The sequence below is a fragment of the Myxine glutinosa genome, chromosome 10, assembly GCF_964187855.1.
Source record: "Myxine glutinosa chromosome 10, kmMyxGlut1.1, whole genome shotgun sequence".
NCBI lineage: Eukaryota > Metazoa > Chordata > Myxini > Myxiniformes > Myxinidae > Myxine > Myxine glutinosa.
This window is the reverse complement of record NC_136270.1, coordinates 54569155-54579468: the sequence shown is the minus strand read 5'-3', so window position 1 is coordinate 54579468 and position 10314 is coordinate 54569155. Positions and strand designations below refer to the sequence as shown.

The following is a 10314-nucleotide window of genomic DNA, read 5'->3' as shown; positions in this document are numbered from 1 at the left end:
GTGTTTCGCGATCGCGATAGATCTGGCGACATGGGAACGAAACGTAAAAGAGTGAATTTACTGAAGGAGGCCAGTGGGAAACTTTCAAAGAAAAACACGATTACGGAAGATTTAACGGGACTTAGTTTGAAAACGATGCTGGGAGATCCGCAAACTGCCATACATGGTAAGTTTCCCTATGCCTATGGTAAGTACTAGTAGTAGTAGTTGTCACATGGTAGATTGTCCCTTTGGTAAGTTGCTGTCCCATGGAAAGTGGCTGTCCCATGGAAAGTGGCTGTCCCATGGAAAGTGGCTGTCCCATGGTAAGTTGCTGGCCCATGGAAAGTGGCTGTCCCATGGTAAGTTGCTGGCCCATGGAAAGTGGCTGTCCCATGGAAAGTGGCTGTCCCATGGAAAGTGGCTGTCCCATGGAAAGTGGCTGTCCCATGGTAAGTTGCTGTCCCATGGTAAGTTGCTGTCCCATCGTAAGTTGCTGTCCCATGGTAGGTTTCTGTCCCATGGTAAGTTTCTGTCCCATGGTAAGTTTCTGTCCCATGGTAAGTTTCTGTCCCATGGTAAGTTTCTGTCCCATGGTAAGTTTCTGTCCCATGGTAAGTTTCTGTCCCATGGTAAGTTTCTGTCCCATGGTAAGTTTCTGTCCCATGGTAAGTTGCTGTCCCATGGTAAGTTGCTGTCCCATGGTAAGTTGCTGTCCCATGGTAAGTTGCTGTCCCATGGTAAGTTGCTGTCCCATGATAAGTTGCTGTCCCATGGTAAGTTGCTGTCCCATGGTAAGTTTCTGTCCCATGGTAAGTTTCTGTCCCATGGTAAGTTGCTGTCCCATGGTAAGTTGCTGTCCCATGGTAAGTTGCTGTCCCATGGTAAGTTGCTGTCCCATGGTAAGTTGCTGTCCCATGGTAAGTTGCTGTCCCATGGTAAATTGCTGTCCCATGGTAAATGGCTGTCCCATGGTAAGTTGCTGTCCCATGGTAAGTTGCTGTCCCATGCTAATTTGCTGTCCCATGGTAATTTGCTGTCCCATGGTAATTTGCTGTCCCATGCTAATTTGCTGTCCCATGCTAATTTGCTGTCCCATGCTAATTTGCTGTCCCATGGTAATTTGCTGTCCCATGCTGATTGGCTATCCTGTGGTAAGTTGCTGTCCCATGCTAATTGGCTATCCCGTGGTAATTGGCTGTACCGTGGTAATTGGCTGTCCCGTGGTAATTTGCTGTCCCATGCTAATTTGCTGTCCCATGCTAATTTGCTGTCCCATGGTAAGTTGCTGTCCCATGGTAAGTTGCTGTCCCATGGTAAGTTGCTGTCCCATGGTAAGTTGCTGTCCCATGGTAAGTTGCTGTCCCATGGTAAGTTGCTGTCCCATGCTAATTTGCTGTCCCATGCTAATTTGCTGTCCCATGGTAAGTTGCTGTCCCATGGTAATTTGCTGTCACATGGTAATTTGCTGACCCATGGTAAGTTGCTGTCCCATGGTAGGTTGCTGTCCCATGGTAATTTGCTGTCCCATGGTAATTTGCTGTCCCATGGTAATTTGCTGTCCCATGGTAATTTGCTGTCCCATGGTAAGTTGCTGTCCCATGGTAAGTTGCTGTCCCATGGTAAGTTGCTGTCCCATGGTAAGTTGCTGTCCCATGGTAAGTTGCTGTCCCATGGTAATTTGCTGTCCCATGGTAATTTGCTGTCCCATGGTAATTTGCTGTCCCATGCTAATTTGCTGTCCCATGCTAATTTGCTGTCGCATGGTAAGTTGCTGTCCCATGGTAATTTGCTGTCCCATGGTAATTTGCTGTCCCATGGTAATTTGCTGTCGCATGGTAATTTGCTGTCCCATGGTAATTTGCTGTCCCATGGTAATTTGCTGTCCCATGGTAAGTTGCTGTCCCATGGTAATTTGCTGTCCCATGGTAATTTGCTGTCCCATGGTAATTTGCTGTCACATGGTAATTTGCTGTCCCATGGTAATTTGCTGTCCCATGGTAATTTGCTGTCCCATGGTAATTTGCTGTCCCATGGTAATTTGCTCTTCCATGGTAAGTAGCTGTCCCGATGGTAAGTAGCTGTCCCATGGTAAGTTGCTGTCCCATGGTAAGTTGCTGTCCCATGGTAAGTTGCTGTCCCATGGTAAGTAGCTGTCCCATGGTAAGTAGCTGTCCAATGGTAAGTAGCTGTCCCATGGTAAGTAGCTGTCCCATGGTAAGTTGCTGTCCCGATGGTAAGTTGCTGTCCCATGGTAAGTTGCTGTCCCATGGTAAGTTGCTGTCCCATGGTAAGTTGCTGTCCCATGGTAAGTTGCTGTCCCAAGGTAAGTAGCTGTCCCATGGTAAGTAGCTGTCCCATGGTAAGTTGCTGTCCCATGGTAAGTGGCTGTCCCATGGTAAGTGGCTGTCCCATGGTAAGTGGCTGTCCCATGGTAAGTAGCTGTCCCATGGTAAGTTGCTGTCCCATGGTAAGTTGCTGTCCCGATGGTAAGTTGCTGTCCCGATGGTAAGTTGCTGTCGCGAAGGTAAGTTGCTGTCCCGATGGTAAGTAGCTGTCCCGATGGTAAGTAGCTGTCCCGATGGTAAGTTGCTGTCCCATGGTAAGTTGCTGTCCCATGGTAAGTTGCTGTCCCATGGTAAGTAGCTGTCCCATGGTAAGTTGTCATAGATCTACAAAGGAAGACGTTAGTGTATTGGTCGACAAGTTTTCCTTTTTCAATCTTATTAATAGTATTTTACAGAAAGTGAATCAGAACCGAGTTAATTAAATAATCTTTCAATATTTTACACAGTAATCCACAGCTGACATTATGATGGGGTCCAGTGTGACCAAAACATGAATGTGATTAACTGATTATGTATAAGATCGGGTCTCGTGTGACCAAAACATGAATGTGATTATGTATAAGACGGGGTCTAGTGTGACCAAAACATGAATGTGATTATGTATAAGATGGGGTCTAGTGTGACCAAAACATGAATGTGATTATGTATAAGATGGGGTCTCATGTGACCAAAACATGAATGTGCTTATGTATAAGATGGGGTCTAGTGTGACCAAAACATGAATGTGATTATGTATAAGATGGGGTCTAGTGTGACCAAAACATGAATGTGCTTCTGTATAAGATGGGGTCTAGTGTGACCAAAACATGAATGTGCTTCTGTATAAGATGGGGTCTAGTGTGACCAAAACATGAATGTGATTATGTATAAGATGGGGTCTAGTGTGACCAAAACATGAATGTGATTATGTATAAGATGGGGTCTAGTGTGACCAAAACATGAATGTGCTTCTGTATAAGATGGGGTCTCGTGTGACCAAAACATGAATGTGATTCTGTATAAGATGGGGTCTAGTGTGACCAAAACATGAATGTGATTATGTATAAGATGGGGTCTAGTGTGACCAAAACATGAATGTGATTATGTGTAAGATGGGGTCTAGTATGACCAAAACATGAATGTGATTATGTATAAGATGGGGTCTAGTGTGACCAAAACATGAATGATTATGTATAAGATGGGGTCTAGTGTGACCAAAACATGAATGTGATTCTGTATAAGATGGGGTCTAGTGTGACCAAAACATGAATGTGATTATGTATAAGATGGGGTCTCGTGTGACCAAAACATGAATGATTATGTATAAGATGGGGTCTCGTGTGACCAAAACATGAATGTGATTCTGTATAAGATGGGGTCTAGTGTGACCAAAACATGAATGTGATTATGTATAATATGGGGTCTCGTGTGACCAAAACATGAATGTGCTTCTGTATAAGATGGGGTCTAGTGTGACCAAAACATGAATGTGATTATGTATAAGATGGGGTCTCGTGTGACCAAAACATGAATGTGATTATTTATAATATGGGGTCTCGTGTGACCAAAACATGAATGTGATTATGTATAAGATGGGGTCCTGTGTGACCAAAACATGAATGTGATTATGTATAAGATGGGGTCTCGTGTGACCAAAACATGAATGTGATTATGTATAAGATGGGGTCTCGTGTGACCAAAACATGAATGTGATTATTTATAATATGGGGTCTAGTGTGACCAAAACATGAATGTGATTATTTATAATATGGGGTCTAGTGTGACCAAAACATGAATGTGATAATGTATAAGATGGGGTCTAGTGTCACCAAAACATGAATGTGATTATTTATAATATGGGGTCAAGTGTGACCAAAACATGAATGTGATTATGTATAAGATGGGGTCCTCTGTGACCAAAACATGAATGATGATGTATAAGATGGGGTCTAGTGTGACCAAAACATGAATGTGATTATTTATAATATGGGGTCTAGTGTGACCAAAACATGAATGTGATTATGAATAAGATGGGGTCTCGTGTGACCAAAACATGAATGTGATTATTTATAATATGGGGTCTAGTGTGACCAAAACATGAATGTGATTATGAATAAGATGGGGTCTCGTGTGACCAAAACATGAATGTGATTATTTATAATATGGGGTCTAGTGTGACCAAAACATGTATGTGATTATTTATAATATGGGGTCTAGTGTGACCAAAACATGAATGTGATTATGTATAAGATGGGGTCTCGTGTGACCAAAACATGAATGTGATTATTTATAATATGGGGTCAAGTGTGACCAAAACATGAATGTGATTATGTATAAGATGGGGTCCTGTGTGACCAAAACATGAATGATGATGTATAAGATGGGGTCTAGTGTGACCAAAACATGAATGTGATTATTTATAATATGGGGTCTAGTGTGACCAAAACATGAATGATGATGTATAAGATGGGGTCTAGTGTGACCAAAACATGAATGTGATTATTTATAATATGGGGTCTAGTGTGACCAAAACATGAATGTGATTATGAATAAGATGGGGTCTCGTGTGACCAAAACATGAATGTGATTATTTATAATATGGGGTCTAGTGTGACCAAAACATGAATGTGATTATTTATAATATGGGGTCTAGTGTGACCAAAACATGAATGTGATAATGTATAAGATGGGGTCTCGTGTGACCAAAACATGAATGTGATTATTTATAATATGGGGTCAAGTGTGACCAAAACATGAATGTGATTATGTATAAGATGGGGTCCTGTGTGACCAAAACATGAATGATGATGTATAAGATGGGGTCTAGTGTGACCAAAACATGAATGTGATTATTTATAATATGGGGTCTAGTGTGACCAAAACATGAATGTGATTATTTATAATATGGGGTCAAGTGTGTCCAAAACATGAATGTGATTATGTATAAGATGGGGTCAAGTGTGACCAAAACATGAATGTGATTATTTATAATATGGGGTCGAGTGTGACCAAAACATGAATGTGATGATGTATAAGATGGGGTCTCGTGTGACCAAAACATGAATGTGATTATGTATAAGATGGGGTCTCGTGTGACCAAAACATGAATGATTATGTATAAGATGGGGTCTCGTGTGACCAAAACATGAATGATTATGTATAAGATGGGGTCTCGTGTGACCAAAACATGAATGTGCTTCTAGAAAGATGGGGTCTAGTGTGACCAAAACATGAATGTGCTTCTGTATAAGATGGGGTCTAGTGTGACCAAAACATGAATGTGATTATGTATAAGATGGGGTCCAATGTGACCAAAACATGAATGTGATTATGTATAAGATGGGGTCCAATGTGACCAAAACATGAATGTGATTATGTATAAGATGGGGTCTCGTGTGACCAAAACATGAATGTGATTATGTATAAGATGGGGTCTAGTGTGACCAAAACATGAATGTGATTATGTATAAGATGGGGTCGAGTGTGACCAAAACATGAATGTGATTATGTATAAGATGGGGTCCAATGTGACCAAAACATGAATGTGATTATGTATAAGATGGGGTCCAATGTGACCAAAACATGAATGTGCTTCTGTATAAGATGGGGTCTAGTGTCACCAAAACATGAATGTGATTACGTATAAGATGGGGTCTAGTGTGACCAAAACATGAATGTGCTTCTATATAAGATGGGGTCTAGTGTGACCAAAACATGAATATGCTGTATAAGATGGGGTCTAGTGTGACCAAAACATGAATGTGATTATGTATAAGATGGGGTCTAGTGTGACCAAAACATGAATGTGATTATGTATAAGATGGGGTCTAGTGTGACCAAAACATGAATGTGCTTCTGTATAAGATGGGGTCTCATGTGACCAAAACATGAATGTGATTATGTATAAGATGGGGTCTAGTGTGACCAAAACATGAATGTGATTATGTATAAGATGGGGTCTCGTGTGACCAAAACATGAATGTGATTATGTATAAGATGGGGTCTAGTGTGACCAAAACATGAATGATTATGTATAAGATGGGGTCTAGTGTGACCAAAACATGAATGTGCTTCTGTATAAGATGGGGTCTCATGTGACCAAAACATGAATGTGATTATGTATAAGATGGGGTCTAGTGTGACCAAAACATGAATGTGATTATGTATAAGATGGGGTCAAGTGTGACCAAAACATGAATGTGATTATGTAGAAGATGGGGTCAAGTGTGACCAAAACATGAATGTGATTATGTAGAAGATGGGGTCTAGTGTCACCAAAACATGAATGTGATTACGTATAAGATGGGGTCTAGTGTGACCAAAACATGAATGATTATGTATAAGATGGGGTCTCGTGTGACCAAAATATGAATGATTATAATGTATAAGATGGGGTCTCGTGTGACCAAAACATGAATGTGCTTCTGTATAAGATGGGGTCTCGTGTGACCAAAACATGATTGTGATTCTGTATAAGATGGGGTCTCGTGTGACCAAAACATGAATGATTATGTATAAGATGGGGTCTCGTGTGACCAAAACATGAATGTGATTATGTATAAGATGGGGTCTAGTGTGACCAAAACATGAATGTGATTATGTATAAGATGGGGTCTCGTGTGACCAAAACATGAATGTGATTATGTATAAGATGGGGTCTAGTGTGACCAAAACATGAATGTGATTATGTCTAAGATGGGGTCTAGTGTGACCAAAACATGAATGTGATTATGTATAAGATGGGGTCTCGTGTGACCAAAACATGAATGTGATTATGTATAAGATGGGGTCTAGTGTGACCAAAACATGAATGTGCTTCTGTATAAGATGGGGTCTAGTGTGACCAAAACATGAATGTGCTTCTGTATAAGATGGGGTCGAGTGTGACCAAAACATGAATGTGATTATGTATAAGATGGGGTCCAGTATGACCAAAACATGAATGTGATTATGTATAAGATGGGGTCTAGTGTGACCAAAACATGAATGATTATGTATAAGATGGGGTCTCGTGTGACCAAAACATGAATGATTATGTATAAGATGGGGTCTCGTGTGACCAAAACATGAATGTGATTATGTATAAGATGGGGTCTAGTGTGACCAAAACATGAATGTGATTATGTATAAGATGGGGTCTCGTGTGACCAAAACATGAATGTGATTATGTATAAGATGGGGTCGAGTGTGACCAAAACATGAATGTGATTCTGTATAAGATGGGGTCCAGTATGACCAAAACATGAATGATTATGTATAAGATGGGGTCTCGTGTGACCAAAACATGAATGTGATTATGTATAAGATGGAGTCTAGTGTGACCAAAACATGAATGTGATTATGTATAAGATGGGGTCGAGTGTGACCAAAACATGAATGTGATTATGTATAAGATGGGGTCGAGTGTGACCAAAACATGAATGTGATTATGTATAAGATGGGGTCCAGTTTGACCAAAACATGAATGATTATGTATAAGATGGGGTCTCGTGTGACCAAAACATGAATGATTATGTATAAGATGGGGTCTAGTGTGACCAAAACATGAATGATTATGTATAAGATGGGGTCTAGTGTGACCAAAACATGAATGTGATTCTGTATAAGATGGGGTCTAGTGTGACCAAAACATGAATGTGATTATGTATAAGATGGGGTCTAGTGTGACCAAAACATGAATGTGATTATGTATAAGATGGGGTCTAGTGTGACCAAAACATGAATGTGATTATGTATAAGATGGGGTCTAGTGTGACCAAAACATGAATGTGATTCTGTATAAGATGGGGTCTCGTGTGACCAAAACATGAATGATTATGTATAAGATGGGGTCTAGTGTGACCAAAACATGAATGTGATTCTGTATAAGATGGGGTCTAGTGTGACCAAAACATGAATGTGATTCTGTATAAGATGGGGTCTAGTGTGACCAAAACATGAATGTGATTATGTATAAGATGGGGTCTCGTGTGACCAAAACATGAATGATTATGTATAAGATGGGGTCTAGTGTGACCAAAACATGAATGTGATTATGTATAAGATGGGGTCTCGTGTGACCAAAACATGAATGATTATGTATAAGATGGGGTCTCGTGTGACCAAAACATGAATGATTATGTATAAGATGGGGTCTCGTGTGACCAAAACATGAATGATTATGTGTAAGATGGGGTCTAGTGTGACCAAAACATGAATGATTATGTATAAGATGGGGTCTCGTGTGACCAAAACATGAATGATTATGTATAAGATGGGGTCTCGTGTGACCAAAACATGAATGTGATTATGTATAAGATGGTGTCTCGTGTGACCAAAACATGATGTGATTATGTATAAGATGGGGTCTCGTGTGACCAAAACATGAATGTGATTATGTATAAGATGGGGTCTCGTGTGACCAAAACATGAATGTGATTATGTATAAGATGGTGTCTCGTGTGACCAAAACATGAATGTGATTATGTATAAGATGGGGTCTCGTGTGACCAAAACATGAATGTGATTATGTATAAGATGGGGTCTCGTGTGACCAAAACATGAATGTGATTATGTATAAGATGGGGTCTAGTGTGACCAAAACATGAATGTGATTATGTATAAGATGGGGTCTCGTGTGACCAAAACATGAATGTGATTATGTATAAGATGGGGTCTCGTGTGACCAAAACATGAATGTGATTATGTATAAGATGGGGTCTCGTGTGACCAAAACATGAATGTGATTATGTATAAGATGGTGTCTCGTGTGACCAAAACATGATGTGATTATGTATAAGATGGGGTCTCGTGTGACCAAAACATGAATGTGATTATGTATAAGATGGGGTCTCGGGTGACCAAAACATGAATGTGATTATTTATAATATGGGGTTTAGTGTGACCAAAACATGAATGTGATTATTTATAAGATGGGGTCTAGTGTCACCAAAACATGAATGTGATTACGTATAAGATGGGGTCTAGTGTGACCAAAACATGAATGTGCTTCTATATAAGATGGGGTCTAGTGTGACCAAAACATGAATATGCTGTATAAGATGGGGTCTAGTGTGACCAAAACATGAATGTGATTATGTATAAGATGGGGTCTAGTGTGACCAAAACATGAATGTGATTATGTATAAGATGGGGTCTAGTGTGACCAAAACATGAATGTGCTTCTGTATAAGATGGGGTCTCATGTGACCAAAACATGAATGTGATTATGTATAAGATGGGGTCTAGTGTGACCAAAACATGAATGTGATTATGTATAAGATGGGGTCTCGTGTGACCAAAACATGAATGTGATTATGTATAAGATGGGGTCTAGTGTGACCAAAACATGAATGTGCTTCTGTATAAGATGGGGTCTCATGTGACCAAAACATGAATGTGATTATGTATAAGATGGGGTCTAGTGTGACCAAAACATGAATGTGATTATGTATAAGATGGGGTCAAGTGTGACCAAAACATGAATGTGATTATGTAGAAGATGGGGTCAAGTGTGACCAAAACATGAATGTGATTATGTAGAAGATGGGGTCTAGTGTCACCAAAACATGAATGTGATTACGTATAAGATGGGGTCTAGTGTGACCAAAACATGAATGATTATGTATAAGATGGGGTCTCGTGTGACCAAAATATGAATGATTATAATGTATAAGATGGGGTCTCGTGTGACCAAAACATGAATGTGCTTCTGTATAAGATGGGGTCTCGTGTGACCAAAACATGATTGTGATTCTGTATAAGATGGGGTCTCGTGTGACCAAAACATGAATGATTATGTATAAGATGGGGTCTCGTGTGACCAAAACATGAATGTGATTATGTATAAGATGGGGTCTAGTGTGACCAAAACATGAATGTGATTATGTATAAGATGGGGTCTCGTGTGACCAAAACATGAATGTGATTATGTATAAGATGGGGTCTAGTGTGACCAAAACATGAATGTGATTATGTCTAAGATGGGGTCTAGTGTGACCAAAACATGAATGTGATTATGTATAAGATG

General features: G+C 40.0%; 1 protein-coding gene across 2 annotated transcripts in view; it reads left to right on the top strand.

Moving 5' to 3' along the window:
• Nucleotides 1-10314, top strand: part of URB1 (URB1 ribosome biogenesis factor) — a 116687-nt gene continuing 106373 nt past the window's right edge. For both annotated transcript variants that reach the window (XM_078785643.1, XM_078785642.1), the window contains exon 1: nt 1-166. In XM_078785643.1, the coding sequence (XP_078641769.1) occupies nt 31-166 (136 nt within the window). In that variant the 5' untranslated portion in view covers nt 1-30. The remainder of the gene's footprint in view (nt 167-10314) is intronic.